The sequence below is a fragment of the Delphinus delphis genome, chromosome 3, assembly GCF_949987515.2.
Source record: "Delphinus delphis chromosome 3, mDelDel1.2, whole genome shotgun sequence".
NCBI classification, from domain to species: domain Eukaryota; kingdom Metazoa; phylum Chordata; class Mammalia; order Artiodactyla; family Delphinidae; genus Delphinus; species Delphinus delphis.
In genome coordinates, this window is record NC_082685.1 from 20768297 (window position 1) to 20784730 (window position 16434).

General features: G+C 38.6%; 1 protein-coding gene across 7 annotated transcripts in view; it reads right to left on the reverse strand.

The window, feature by feature from the left end:
- The window catches only part of NSD1 (nuclear receptor binding SET domain protein 1), a 137019-nt gene that overhangs the window by 29908 nt on the left and 90677 nt on the right, over window positions 1-16434 (reverse strand). For all 7 annotated transcript variants that reach the window (XM_060008300.2, XM_060008299.2, XM_060008296.2 and 4 more), the window contains 4 exons: window positions 16235-16378; window positions 13450-13573; window positions 7485-7685; window positions 5184-5363 (listed from right to left, as the gene is read on the reverse strand). In XM_060008300.2, the coding sequence (XP_059864283.1) occupies window positions 5184-5363; window positions 7485-7685; window positions 13450-13573; window positions 16235-16378 (649 nt within the window). The remainder of the gene's footprint in view (window positions 1-5183; window positions 5364-7484; window positions 7686-13449; window positions 13574-16234; window positions 16379-16434) is intronic.

The window sequence follows — 16434 nt, forward strand, 5'->3', positions numbered from 1 at the left end:
TGCCGTGGCCTCTCCCGCTGCAGAGCACAGGCTCCGGACGCGCAGGCTCAGCGGCCACGGCTCACGGGCCCAGCCGCTCCGCGGCACGTGGGATCCTCCCGGACCGGGGCACGAACCCTTGTCCCCTGCATCGGCAGGCGGACTCTCAATCACTGTGCCACCAGGTAAGCCCCGAGCTTTTGTGTTTATGGGCTAAAAATACTGATTAATTCATTTAAAAGTAACAATAAATCTATTATGTTAACATAAATCACATTTTTATGAATAACTATATTTTCCAAAATGAACATTTTTAATAAGCTCAGTGTTCTACATTTTATTTTATTTTTGTTCTTCTTTTAAATTGAAGTGTAGTTGATTTAGAGTATTTCAGGTATACAGCAAAGTGATTCACTTATACATACACACACACACACACACACATATGTATTCTTTTTCAGATTCTTTTCCATTACAGGTTATTACAAAATACTGAATATAGTTCCCTGTGATATACAGTAGGAGCCTGTTGTTTATCTATTTCATATATGTGTACGTGTTAATCCAAAATTCCCAATTTATCCCTTCCCTCCCTTTTCCCTTTGGTAACCATAAGATTGTTTTCTATGTCTGTGAGTCTATTTCTGTTTTGTAAATAGGCTCATTTGTATCATTTTTTTAGACTCTCCATATTAGTGATATCATATGATATTTGTCTTTCTCTGACTGACTGACTTCACTTAGTATGATAATCTATCTCTAGGTCTATCCATGTTGCTGCAAATGGCATTATTCATTCTTTTTTATGGCTGAGTAATATTCCACTGTGTGTGTGTGTGCACATGCATGTGTATGTGTGTGTGTGTGTGTGTGTGTGTGTATATATATATATATATATATATATATATATATACACACACACCACATCTTCCTTCTCCATTCATCTGTCGATGGACACTTAAGTTGCTCCCATATCTTGGCTATTGTAAATGGTGCTATGAACACTGGGGTGCATGTATCTTTTTGAATTAGAATTTTCATCTTTTTTAGACATGTGCCCAAGAGTGGGATTGCTGGATCATATGGTAACTTTATTTTTAGTTGTTTTTTTTTTTTTGCGGTACACAGGCCTCTCACTGCTGTGGCCTCTGCCGTTGTGGAGCACAGGCCCTGGATGCACAGGCTCGGCGGCCATGGCTCACGGGCCCAGCCGCTCCACGGCATGTGGGATCCTCCCGGACCGGGGCACGAACCCACTTCCCCAGCATCAGCAGGCAGACTCTCAACCACTCTGCCACCAGGGAAGCCCTATTTTTAGTTTTTTTAAGGAACCTCCATACTGTTCTCCATAGTGGCTGCACCAATTTACATTCTACCAACAGTGTAGGAGGGTTCCCTTTTCTCCACACCCTCTCTTCAGCACTTGTTATTTGCAGACTTTTTGATGATGGCCATTCTGACCAGTGTCAGTGACGATCATATTTTTTTGCAGATATTTTTACTTAAATCTGTTGTAAAATGTTGTCTGGTTGATGTATATGAAGAAAATCTGGTCTCTCACAGATAAACAGGTGGAAAATGGCGTATTTTAATAACCTGTTCAATAACTACATATTCTTTGATACTATACACTAAAACTTCACAGGGTAAACCTTAGTTGCAGTGTCTAATCTGAAACTGTATCAATATACTATTGATATGTTACTAATAGCTACTAATGTAACTATTACATTAAAATTCTTTTATCTGTCTTGCACTTTGAATGGATCTTTTACATACGCATGGTTTTTAACATCATGCATTGTTCATGTGGAAAATATTGGTTTGCTGAGTCTGGTAATCTTCCAAATGTTGATCTATTTCGTTATGTAATACTAAAATGTCACATTTATTAATATCCCCATGATTTCATCAGTAAATACTAGGAAGCAGTTAAGCTCAGGGTGGGTAGATGACAGTTTTCCAAAATTCTAATTTTCACTTAAGAACTCAAATTTTATCATTGGCAACAATTTGCCAGTTGTTTTTCCTTGAATTGACAGGCTCCTTTTTATCCATTTTCAAGAAATGTCTGACAAATATCCAAGTATGAAGAGCCATAGTTTTTTAGTAATTTTTAAAATTAATTTATTTTTATTGGAGTATAGTTGATTTACATTTTTAGTAATGTTTAAGACTAAAAATGGTGTTCCATGAACAAGGCAGCCAGTTCAGATTGCAACTCAATTGCATGAGTGCTTTAACTTAAGATAACCACCAGTATGCAACAGAACTGCTTTATGTATACCTCCCATTTTATCACACCGAATATTAAAACAATGTTCACATGACAGTTGAGATTTAATACATTTTACTTACTTTTTAAAATCGAGGACATAGTTATGTGAAATGTCCAAGTTTTCACTGCAAGTGTGTGGTGACACAGAATTCAATGACTGCTATTACTTGTGCAGTTTAGAGCCATCACCCTGATTTGCACTAAGGTGCTAGCAGTTTTACTCACTATTGGCTTTGCACCATCTGTGCAAATGTCAACAAAGAAAAAAGGCAAGTAACATCTTGGTATTATTATGAAAAGAATTATGATCTCATGGAGGCTCCTGAAAGGGTCTCTGGATCTTCTCCACTTCCCAAAGATCAAGATCTGAGAGCCACTGCTGCAGCTACTAAGTTTTCTTGGGGACTAAGTTTTCATTATGAGTATCCATTATTATGCCACAAGTTAGGACTGCCAACACAAAGGAACCTCTACTCTGAAAACATTTCATTCCACTATGGAATGAAAAACAGTCTAATGCTGAAACTGTTTCATCTCCCCATCTTCACAAAACATGTAAAATTTTTAGAGCCTACATTTCAGCCTCCCAGACATCTATTTTCATTCTAAGAGCAGAATTATAGAATGTTGTATCTAAATGCTATTAAGTATCAAAATTCTCTTTAACTTTCTTCTAAACAAAAGACAGGTGGTATAATGATAAACAGGCAGCAGTGTTCACCACAGTTTTATAAGGAACAGATATTATAAAAGCAAAGAGGAATGTATGATACAGGAGAATCACAAAGCTAACATATCTAAAACCAAAAACAGCACAGTACTTTGTGCACTAAAACATCCCTAACTATATCAAAATTCCACCCACATGATTGCACTTAATACTCTATTTTATTTATTCTATATTAGAACTAGTTTGAGGATTACAACTATGTCCTGATGCAAACTCTAGTCATGTTACATAAATCTTAAGAGCAACAACAGCAACAACAAAAAAGTCCCTATTGACCATTTTCAATCATATAAAGGAGTCATAAAACTTCTTTTATGGCTTTAGCACTATTTAGTATATCCCAATTTCTCAAAAGGGATGCTAATTCAATTACACATGTTGACTCTTTTAAAATTAGTCCTTCAGAATGTTCATAACCAGCCAAATTTTTGTGAAATTGTATCACCAATAAGTAGATCTTAAAAAACAGAAAAATCAAGGAAATTGTTTCCCCCAAATTACTAATCAACAAAATTTAGTCAATTTGAAAAGGAAATGAAAAAACTGTATAAGAGAACTGGTGCCACCCTCAACACTAGAAAACAGGGGAGCAATGTCCACAAAAGTTTTGGAAAAAGAACAAGCAGTCTAAGATCTTATAGTAACCCAATGTGTGCTTCTAGAACAGAGGCAAATGAAGAACCGTCTCAAGCAGAGAAATGTAGGACCTGTGGGTGTTTCTCAGAAGTTCAGCCAACCAAGAGAAAAATTTAAATAAGGAATTCAGAACTACAAGCACCCCAGTAAATAGACTGGTGGAGTACTAAATCCTCCACTTAACAAAATAGCAAAAATCAGGCTGTGAGGAATGGAAAGGAAAGAAAATGTTTAAGAAGGATAATATTGACGTTGCTCTAAATTAGGAGAAGTATGTTTTAAGTAGGGGTTGGAGAGGGGGGAGATACAGATAAAGATATAAAATTTATTTGTCCTCCACTGAAGACCTTGTAGGAACTATTATCCCTTACAGTGAGAAAATATTTAACAGAAGTTCATAAATTCTTTTACTTTCACCTTGTTTATTCCCTTTAAACTAATATAAAATTGATTTTAGAAAAACCACACACAATTACCTGATAACAGCATCTTCTAGACTTGTCCCTATCCAGATATCTACCCCTTCTATCTGCTTATATGCACATATGTCTGGAGTATTATCACTTAATATTAAGCAATGGTTTTTTCTGATGTAGGACTTGGGGTTATCTAAGGTTTTTAAAATTTCTTTCTTATTTTATTTTTTTACCTCCAGTTTTTTTTTTTTTTTTTTGTGGTACGCAGGCCTCTCACTGTTGTGGCCTCTCCCGTTGCGGAGCACAGGCTCCGGACGCACAGGCTCAGCGGCCATGGCTCACGGGCCCAGCCACTCCGCGGGATCTTCCTGGACCGGGGCACGAACCCGTGTCCCCTCCATCAGCAGGCAGACTCTCAACCACTGCGCCACCAGGGAAGCCCTACCTCCAGTTTATTTTTTTACTTTTTTCCCCAGCTTTATTGAGATATCATTAACATATAATATTGTGTAGACTTAAAGTGTACAATATATATGTACTTGATATGTGCATATACCGTGAAGTGATCACCACAATAAGATTAGGTAACATATTCAACAACTCACATAGTTAAAATTTTAAGGGGTGTGTGTGTGCGTGTGTGTGTGTGTGTGTGTGTGAGACAGAGAGAGAGGGAGAGGGAAGGAGGGAGGGAGGGGGAGAGAGAGAGAGAGAGAGAGAGAGAGAGAACTTAGAAGATCTACTCTCACAGCAACTTTCAAATATACAATACAGTATTGTTAACTATAGTCACCATGCTGTGTATTACATCCCCCAAATTTATTCATCTTATAACTGGAAGTTTGTACCTTCTGACCACATTCCCCCATTTTCTAAAAACAATTTTGTTTCCTTTCTCTTTTCTTTAAGTTGCTTCAATTGTTTATCATTTTGTTAAAATTAAGTCATTATTCAAAATAACAAAAATAAAACCCTCTCTATTGGGGAACAAAACCACTGTACTGTTATGTTATCAATAATTAAGAACATCACTTCCCAGTATTTCTTCTAATGGCAATGTGAAGAAAACTATACTTTTGTTTCAATTAAAATACTGCATTCATCTCTTTTTAGACTATTCATACATCAGGAAGTCATGTCTTACCTTCTGAGCATACAAAACACCAGCTAACATTAACATGCTCATGATTTCGGCAGCCACGTCTGGGGGTAAAGTGATTGGGGCAGATGATGCTATTGGATGCAAGGATCTTTGACCCAGCAGCCAGGCAAAAATCATTGGCATGGTATGCCACTGGGCAGCGGACACAGCGCATCAGTCGACCTAAAAATAAGAAAAAAACCAGGGAGAGACAAAAGAAAAAGGGATTAAACATAAAAACGATGTGAGTTATTCAAGTTTATTTGCTAGCACTGGGAAAATGCCACAAACAAATGGAAGCACTACTAGATCAAGAGACCTTAAACACCCAATTCCCTAAGAAAAGCTCAGATGGGAACTATATGATAAATGGCCTTAAGGAGTCCAATCTCACAACAGTAAGTGAGTCTACCTCAACAAGAATAAGCCCTACTCAAACCACTGTCCTGACTGGAAAACAGAATCAGCTGCAGACGAAACGGTGGGGGTTGGTGTGTGTGTACAATCAGATTAAAAGACCAGATGGGAGAAACACTAATGCTTGCTTTCCTTGGCTGGTACTCTGTGATTCTTAAAGCCTTTTAGGTGAATGAATGAACCTCTCTACCTCCACCCCCCCATGAGATATATCCTCTAACATACTTTACAAACTAAAAACCACTACCCAAACCACCCCAATGCTACCTACAATAGCAGCTGAAAAGGAGAAGGTAGCTGATGGTTAAGCTGCAATTTTGATCAAGCATGTTACTGTACTTAGGACTGACAAGATCTATAGTGCCAGGAAATCATCTTACAGAAGATATCGCCAGTCTGATTAAAAGAAAAGTCAACACTGCCACATTTTTCCTGCCAAATCCCCTTTGGGAGAAGTGGGCTCTTTGGGCCTACAAGCATTTAATAGTAGAGATACAATAGTTGGCTTTCAGAGAAATCAGTAAGAGACCCACTAGTACTGAGCAGAAAGAAATGATTGGGGCTTCCCTAGTGGCACAGTGGTTAAGAATCCGCCTGCCAATGCAGGGGACACGAGGTCAAGCCTTGGTCTGGGAAGACCCCTCTTGCCGCAGAGCAACTAAGCCTGTGAGCCACAACTACTGAGCCTGCTCTCTAGAGCCCACGTGCCACAACTACTGAGCCTGCGTGCCACAACTACTGAAGCCTGCATGCGCCTAGAGCCTTTGCTCCACAGTAAGAGAAGTCACCGCAATGAGAAGCGCCCTTGCACCACAATGAAGAGCAGCGCCCGCTCGCCACAATTAGAGAAAGCCCACACGCAGCAACAAAGACCCAACGCAGAAATAGATAGATAGAATCCGCCTGCCAATGCAGGGGACACGGGTTCAAACCCTGGTCCGGGAAGATCCCACATGCTGCGGAGCAACTAAGCCCCTGCACACAACTACTGAGCCTGCACTCGAGAGCCCGTGAGCCACAACTACTTAGCCCACGCGCCTACACCCCATGCTCCACAAGAGAAGCCACTGCAATGAGAAGCCTGCGCACCGCAAGGAAGAGTAGCCCCCGCTCGCAGCAACTAGAGAAAGCCTGCACGCAGCAACAAAGACCCAATGCATCCAGGGGGAAAAAAAAAATCAATAAATTTATTTTAAAAAAAAAAGAAAGAAATGATTGTTTCCCCACTGGGAATGGATTTAGAAACTTGAGTTTATCTGCACCCACATAATAGTTTTGGAAACCTCAGCTCTCAAGCTAACCATGAAGCAGGAAAAAATTTTCTGGATAGGAATTTCCATTTAAAAAAATAAAACAAATCAGCACAAAACAAAAACCTCAATTCTGCCCTATATGCATGTCTGAATGATATCACATCTGATAACCATACATATAAGGGCCCACAGAAGAAGAATACACTTTATTCTGATGAAGGAAGACATCCAGCAGAGGAAAGTCCCTGGTGGTCCAGTGGTTAGGATGCTGTACTTTCACTGCAGAGGGCGCGGGTTCAATCCCTGTTTGGAGAACTAAGATCACACAAGCCACATGGCGCAGCGCAGAACAGAACAAAACAAAACAAGATGTCCAGCAGAACACCTTTTCAAACTAAATGTCACATGAATTCCAAATATTTAAAACTACCACATAATGCCGGGGGTTCCATAAAGCACATGTAAAAATGTGGTGACTGCTAAATTTGTCCATTACTCTCTTATCTCTCACATAAAATGCTGGTACTCTGACAAAAGCTAGAGGCTATGAAGAGATATGCCAGATAGCATCTGAAACATCCATTGCCAATGAGACTGAGGTTCTATAATTAGATTGGTCTACACAAACCCATACCTTTAGATGCAGAAACACTGGCTGGATTAGCAGCATGGCAGGTTATACATATGTGGAGGGAACACCGGAAGCCCTTGTTCTGCAAGACAGTGGGTGGGTATTTCTGGACACACTCTTCATGGTAAAACTTTCCACATAAGGGCAGAAGGCACCTTTTAACATCTTCCCCACTCTGCTTGCATACAAAACAGGTATGTATTCCTAGGAAACAGGAAGAAACAAATGAATACTAACTCAAGAATTCACTCAATGCTAAACCATTAGATGAAAAGTTAGTGAGTACACAATTCTGCACCAAATTCCAACATGGGGTGGGGGTGGAGGGTGCCCACACCACAAAGCAATTCTCTGATACCATCTGGTATCCTACAATTCAACTCAATTCTGACACCATCTACTTGGAGATAATATCAGATCCCACAGATTAAGTAAGGGTTCAGTCCTACAAGACTGCCTCCCACCCCAACCCTTACCAGTTCTAAGTCAAGGCTGTCATCTGTACTTCTGACCAACTGGCTATAAATCAGAGGTTGGGTTCAATTAACTTGCAAGAGTGGGTCACAGAACTCAGAGAAACACTTTACTTACTAGATCATCAGTTTACTAAAAAATGATGTAGTTCAGGAACAGCTAGTTAAAAGAAATGCATAGAGTAAGGTACGGGGAAAGGGCTCAGAGCTTCCAGGGCCTCTCCAAGCATGCCACTCTCCCCTAATCTCCATGTGTTCACCAACCCAGAAGCTCTCCAAACCCCATCCTTTTGGGTTTTAATGGAGGCCACATTACATAGGCACGACTGATTAAATCACTGGCAATTGAGGACTAATCCAACCTCCAGCACTCTCCCCTCCAAAAAGGTCAGGGGGAGATGGAACCCTCTAATCACATGGTTGGTTCTCCTGGCAACCAGCTCCCATCCTTAGCTAGTTCCAAAAGTCATCTCTCATTAACATAAAAAAAGATACATCTTTATAGCCCTCATCACTTAGGAAATTTCAAGGGTTTCAGGAGCTCTGTGCCAGAAACTGGACAAAGACCAAATATGTATTTATTAAAAATCAAATTTATTAAAAATCACATTGTTGTAAAAAACAAAAATAATTGGGTGAGGGGAATAGTACTGTTGTAGATTAAGAGAAGTTTAAGAGATGAATTTTTTAATTAAAAAATACGATACAGGGACATTATTTGGATCTTGATTCAAAACACTATAAAACAATATATTTTGAGACAAAGTGGGAAAATTTGAAAGTGGGACTGGGTAGTTGATGACACATAGGAGTCATTGTATACAATGGATATATATTTTTAAAATGTTAAAAAAAATATGCTAGTTACATATATTTTGAACTATATGAGTAAAATGAGGCAAGAAGTTGATAACTACTGAAGCTAAGTGATGAATATGTTGAGATTCTTTATACTGTTCTCTCTACTTCTGTATATGTCTGAGGATTTCTGTAATAAAAAGTTTAAGAGAAAAAAAAAATTCTACCTCTCGCTGGGAAGCAAAACAATGTAAGGGAAAGAGCCCAGGCTTGAGGGACAGACAGACCTGAACACGAATCCTGCCTTTGGCAGCTGCTGGAAATAGGAACACAGTAAAATAATCCACCTCATCTTTATAAACAGTGAGATCACCAACTAATAATAATTTTAGAAAAAAATTTTAAATAAGTATTTGAAAAGAAGCAATCTACTGCCTGATACTGAATAACTGGCAGCCAATACTTAACTGGAGTAGCCTAAATTATGGTGTGGTCATCCTACTATAGGAAAACAGGGTGACCCAGAAGAAATAGTAAATGACTCCTTTATTCTTACTCTATACACCTTTACTAAAACTAGGGTAAAATTTTCTACCCTCAAAAATAATAACCTCTCTTTACCTCACATAACATATAAAACTTAATTCAATATAGATCACAGACCTAAATGTGAAACTAAAATTAAAAAATTTTCAGCAGAAAACAAAATCTTTGTGACATTGGGTTAAGCAAGATTTCTTAACCAAAGTCCATTAAAAAAATTTGATAAACTAGACTTCTTCAAAATCAAAAACTTTTGCTCTTCAAAGGATACCATTGAGAAAATTAGAAAACAAGCCACAGATTGGAAGAATAATTTGGAAAGTATATATCTGATAAAGGACTTGTAGCCAGAATACATATAAAGAACTCTTAAAACTCAACAGTAAGAGAACAACCCAGGACTTCCCTGGTGGTGCAGTGGTTAAGAAGGCGCCTGCCACTGCAGGGGACACGGGTTCGAGCGCTGGTCCGGGAAGATCCCACATGCCGCGGAGCAACTAAGCCCATGCACCAAAACTACTGAGCCTACACTCTAGAGCCCGCGAGCCACAACTACTGAAGCCCGCGCGCCTAGAGCTTGCGCTCCGCAACAAGAGAAAAACACCACAATGAGAAGCCCGCACACTGCAATGAAGAGTGAGTAGCCCCCGCTCGTCAACTAGAGAAAGCCCACGCACAGCAACGAAGACCCAACACAGCCGTAAATAAATAAATTTATAGGGAGAAAAAAAACCCAAATTAAAAAAAAATTTTGAACACTCTTCCTCAAAGAAGACAGAAAAATAAGCACATAAAAAGATGTGCAACATCATTCATCATTAGTGAAATACACATTAAAACCACAATAAAATACCACTACACATCTGTCAGAATGGCTAAAATTAAAAAGACTGACAATACCAAATGTTGATGAAGATGTGGCAGAATTAAAACTCTCACAGACTACCGATGGGAATATAAAATGGTACAAACACTTTGGATGTTCCTTGAAAAGTTAAGCCTACCATATGCAGCCATTCTGCTGTTAGATATTTACACAACAGAAAAGAAAGTGTATCCATACAAAGGATACACAGTGCTTTATTTATAATAGCCAAACCTGAGAACTATCCAAATGTACATCAATAGATGAGTGGATAAACAAACTCTTATATCCATACAATGGAATACCACTTGGCAATAAAAAGAATGAATTCTCAATACCTGCAACAATGTTGTTTAATCTCAAAGTAACTAGGCTGAGTGATGGTTTCAAAGGTGTATGTACACAAACACACACCAAAACGTCACAGTGTACACTTTGTGTAGTTTACTGTACATCAATTACACCTCAATAAAGCTGTTTTAAGAAAGAAAATGAATTACTGATACACACATCAACACAGATGAGTCTCAAAAACATGCTGAGCCAGACACAAACTCTAAAAAAAAGGCAAATCTAATGTGCTCTGAACAGAAAGCAGGTCACTGTTTAACCTGAAATTGGTGATGGGGGTGAAGGGGTGAGGTGCAAAAAAGACTGACTGGGTCTGATCACAAAGGAACTTTCTGGTGTGGGTGTATACATTTTATCGAAACCTATCAAAACATACATTAAAAGGGGTACATTTATAGTAGGCAAATTACTCTTCAATTAAGTTGATTTTTTAAAAAAGTAGTTCTGCCTTAGATTAGCCTGGTTCAGAGAATATCACATCATAATAAAGATGAGACTAGCAAAACTGGATCACTGGTACAAAAGGCAGGAAGATCTCTCTAAATGGTTATCATCAAAAAATCCACAAACAATAAATACTGGAGAGGGTGTGGAGAGAAGGGAACCCTCCTACACTGTTGGTGGGAATGTAAATTGGTACAGCCAGTATGGAGAACAGTACGAAGGTTCCTTAAAAACTAAAACTAGAACCACCATATCATCCTGCAATCCCACTCCTGGGCATTTGTCTGGAGAAAACATGGTCTGAAAGTATACATGCACCCCAATCTTCACTGCAGCACTAGCAGTGATAGCCAAGACATGGAAGCATCCTAAATGTCCATCAACAGAAGAATGGATAAAGAAGATGTGGTACATATATACAATGGAATATTACTCAGCCATTAAAAAGAATGAAATAATGCCATTTGCAGCAACATGGATGGACCTAGAAATTGTCATACTGAGTGAAGTAAGTCAGAGAAAGACAAATATCATATGATATCGCTTATATGCGGAATCTAAAAAAAATGATACAAATGAACTTATTTACAAAACAGAAACAGACTTAGAGAAGGAACTTATGGTTACCAGGAGGGAAGAGTTGCGGGGAGGGATAGTTAGGGAGCTTGGGATTGACACTGTACTCACTGCTATATTTAAAATTTGAAAAAGAATAGATATATGTATAACTGAATCACTTTGCTGTACAACTGATATAACACAACATTGTTAATCAACTATACTCAAATATAAAATAAGAAGTTAAAAAAATTTAAAAAAAAAAGAAGAAGAAGATCTTTCTAAGAAAATTAGGGCAATAGAGATATGCACGTATCTAAAATTTGTTTCTAAATTTTAATTACAGGGCCGGGACACCATATGGCACATAATGATCAAAAGCCCAACGTGTGTAGAAGGCAAAATAACCCCACAACTATCTTGTCTTCCAGCTTTTGTACCTACACTGCTGAAAGTGGTAGCAGAAAGATGAAATAACTCAATCTGACATGGCCATCTATTTACAGACACAAGTTAATTTCACCTCTTATTTCCCACAGGGGCTAGTCTAAGCCTACACTCTTCCCTTCAGGTTATAAACAATTTTTTTCCACCATTCTCACCAAGCCAAGGAAAAACCTCAGTGTTCATCTCCCTCACAATTACATGGTACATTCCCTTTTAATCTTTTTATCTCTTCAAGATTATCCTCTCCTGTCCCTGTGACTGTACTCCAATTATTCCCCCTCCTGTTACGGAAATTTATTTCCCTACACAATTCTTAACCTTCATCCTACTCAAGATGTTCTTCCTCCTGACCCTCTAATATCCTCCCTTCAGCTACTGCTCCCTTTTCCACTGAAGTCAAGCTTCTGTAAGAAATAGTGTATACTGCTACCCATTCATCTTTCAGTTTGGATTAGTAAGGCACTCTCTCACTGCCAAATACAATAGATCCCCTTTTCACTCTAGAACCTCCTTGGTCTGTTTGCCCCATCTGCCTCTGCTGATGACACCCCATCCCCATGGCTTCACAGACATTCCTTCTTGAGTAGCTCCTCCTCACCCTCCAGTAGCCCCTTTTAAGTGGATATCCCCCAGTAGTGTCATTAGCCCTCTTCTCACTCTACAGACGCTTTCTCTTTGGGCAGCATCATGCTATGGTTTTTAATGACTTACGAGCATAAAATCTTTACTGTCAACCCTAATTTCTTTACTACTTTCATACTGTAACATCCATTCATAATGCTGAAAAAAGAGCAATCTCCTTGAGAGAGCACAGCTGTGAGGTGCTTTACAGGCTGGTCTCATCTGACCATTCCTAGTTTCTGACCCAATCCGTATATTGTAACTCTCACAAAATAGCTCTCTTCTTTTTGCTAAGCAGTTTTACTGATGTATAATATACACAGAAAAGTGCACACATTATAAGTTCACAAATAATCATGAAGTGAACATATTTCTTGATCACCACTCAGATCAAGAAACATAAAATATCATCAGTAACCCAGAAGTCCTCCTCGTCACTACCTATGCCTCACCTCTTCCCTAAAATATCTTAAAATATCTTAAACTCCAAACATACTGACCTATATGCTTCCTGTTCCCCAAATATTTCATACTTACTTTATTAGACCTTCTATCCTTCCCCTCCACACACCAATTTCTATTTCTCTCTTAAAAGCAAACTCAGATATCTTCCTCTGTAGCACTGGTGCATCTTCATTCACACAGCACTTTAACATTCACAACAACACGTTTTGCACTGTATTATACTATACATTCATTATTCACTTGAGTTTTTTTGAAGGCAAAGACCACAGAGCACCTATCTCTATGTCTGTAGGAATTAGCCCAGTATTGCCACAAAAAAAAGTGTCTCCAATAAATGATTTTTTCCTAAAAAACTTGAAACTCAAACCTTCCTTGGAAGAAGACCTTTCTCTAACTACTTTACCTGTGCGACATTCATTGCAGATAAATTTTCCTCTGGGCATTTCAGTTAATCCAAGGCACTCCAGGTGGAAAGCCCCACAGCACTGAGCCTCACATAATAGCAGCTCACCCAGTTTCTCACAGTTCTGTTAAGAGAAAGAAAACAGATCTGTCTATAGAAAAAGATTTTTAAAAATCCCAAGCAGAAGGTCTTCATTAAAGCAAAAGTTAAGAAGCAGCTTTGCCAGAAACAAAAAATCCCACCATTCATTCAGCTAGTATTTAATGATTACCTCCTCTATGCCAGGTACCACAGGTCCCTGGCTCCCATCATTCTTATACTCTAAGGATACAAAGATATAAGTAAACAATTAAACAAACAAAAGATATCAGAAGATGTAAGTATTTGGGTAGAGCCCTCAAACAACAACTTTGGATTGGGTGATTAGGAATGACTTCTTAGACTGGGCTCTGAATGACAAGTCAGCCACATGATCTGAAGAAGGGACCAAGAAGGCAGAAAGTACAGAAAGCCCACAGACAGGAAAAATCATGGCATTCCTATGAATCACAATGAAAGCCAGTGTCACTGGACAAAAGTGAACAAAAGTTAGAAGTGGTAGAAATGAAGTAAGAAAAAGGCAAGCAAGGGCCTGACTGTGTGGCCTTACAGATTACGGTACAGAGTTTCAGATTTTATTCTAATTGCAAAGGTGTGCCATTATAATGAGCGCTGTACCAAGGGAAGGCTGAAATCAGGTATTCATCTAAAAACAGATCCCTATGACTGCTACATGAAAAATTTCAAGAGTAAAAAGGTGAGAGGAAAAGCAGAGATAATCAAACAGGTTACTGCAATGGTTCAAGCAAGAGATACTGGCCAGCTGGGACTTGGGTCGTAACAGTCCAGAAGGGCCCTGATTAAGATTTGAACAATCCCTGAGATACACCTAGAACCATATTAAAATCAGAGAGATCACCTTTCTGAGACAATCTCACTAAAACAGGGTGTCAATGATGATACAGCCTTAGGAAATAAAGATCGGGATCTGTTGCTTTTGAAAACGTTGTATGATTTATGAAAATTCTGCACATTCCCAACATTTGTTACTTTTCACCCCTCTAATATCCTGACTTGTTTCCCCATAGTGATTAGCAGAAAAATGATAAAAATCAAAAAACTCTTATACTTATTCTGTAAGACAAGAAAGGGGGAAAGATGGCCAGGCAAGTCTAATATCCTCAAGAACCCAAAGAAACAGAACAGGTCTTGGCCACTTAACATCAAAGCTTAAATAAGCAAACGAGTAGGAGAGCTTTGGGAATAAAAGGCCAGAGGCAGCCAGGGATTAAAAGGGGACCCCAAGGGATTCTGAGCTAGTCTTTCATGTTTGGCTCTCCCATGATCTACTATTCATGACCAAAAATTGACAAATGCCATAAATGTTACATGTTTTGTTTTGTATATTCAGACTGCCAGCAACATCAGCTTTCCTGCACGATAAACAAATTCGCCTTCATCACTTAAACAGGAAAACTTCAATTACAGTATGTACTGAGGAATAAATTTTTCAAATTAACCAAATGTTACAGACTAACCCTTTAATTGGGATGAGCATGTAATTCATCCTTCAAACTAGGACACTTGAGCATGAAAGGAGGTGCTATTAATAAATTATACAAGCACAACAGATTTAAACAAAGACTGATCCAAACAAACCAGGACCATGGGTTACAATACCTTCTTATATGACAATCTTTGTGGGCTTAACAGTCTCTGAGGAGTAACACTGTTTGCGAGCAGGTCTGAATATAATCAACCTTCTTTATATAGCAGTGAAATGAACAGACAAAGAAACTGAGTTGAAATTATACTGACCATAATAATATTCTAGGCCTGGGGAAATTTTATTTTTTAGCAGTTTCAATTAGAAAAAAAAAAACACTAATATTTTCAACTTTTTATATGCCAGTTTTTAAGTATTTACAAGGTTAAATCAAGACCATGAAAAGAGAATATAACCAATGCATCCATTTAACTGACTCTACTCCCAAGTAAGATAAAGGCATTTGACATTAAAGTGGAGGCACATTTCACAGAGAAGCAAGACAACACAGTGGTTAAGACTCAAAACCCAGATTGCCTGGGTTTGAATACTGGCTTCACTGAGTGACTACAAGCAAGCTATTTAACCTCCCTGTACCTCAATTTTCTTATCTATAAAACAAGGATAATAATGATCCTCTATCTTATGAGATTGTTATGATAACTAAATGATGTAATATTTACAAAGTGAATGGAAAAACACTTGACACAGTAAAAAAACACTGTATAAATGTTTATTAAATAAATAGAAAAATACAGGTGGTAGGTTCTCTAAAGTCAGTACTTTAAAGCAGAAAAAAAACCAAAAACAACAACAAAAACAAAACACACACACACACACACACACACACACACACAAACCCAACAATCTATGTGAAAATTCTCCTTGAAAAATTCCTTAGAAACCCAAACATTCTCACACCATGAGAGATGCAGGAAAATTATCTTTGGCTGAGCAACCACAGATTCACCCCTTCCATCTCAGACCTACTTCAGGGCATCTACCCAGGGGCAACACTAAATATTTCTCTTCTTTTTTTGTGGGAAGAGAGAAGAGTTAAATCCTTAAAGTAAGTGATTCCACTGGAATCATCCAAGAGAATTTTTACTCTAACCATGACTAGGTCATCAAGAGACTGGAGAGGACTTCTCTTAAAAGATAAGCATGCAATTCAAATGCAAGTGGGCAAACATTCTCTACCTGACAAACATTCTCCTTGAGTGCAGCTCCTCCTCCTCGTTCACCCTGCAGTTTTTTAGATACAGGCATTCCGTGGTCATTTTCTACACCCTCCTCAATGGTTTCCTTGGGGCTTGCAGCTGTCCTGTGTGTCATCAGTTCTCCCTTGCAGAGAAAAAATAACGCCCCACATCTATATTATTGATGTCTCCTCCATCTGA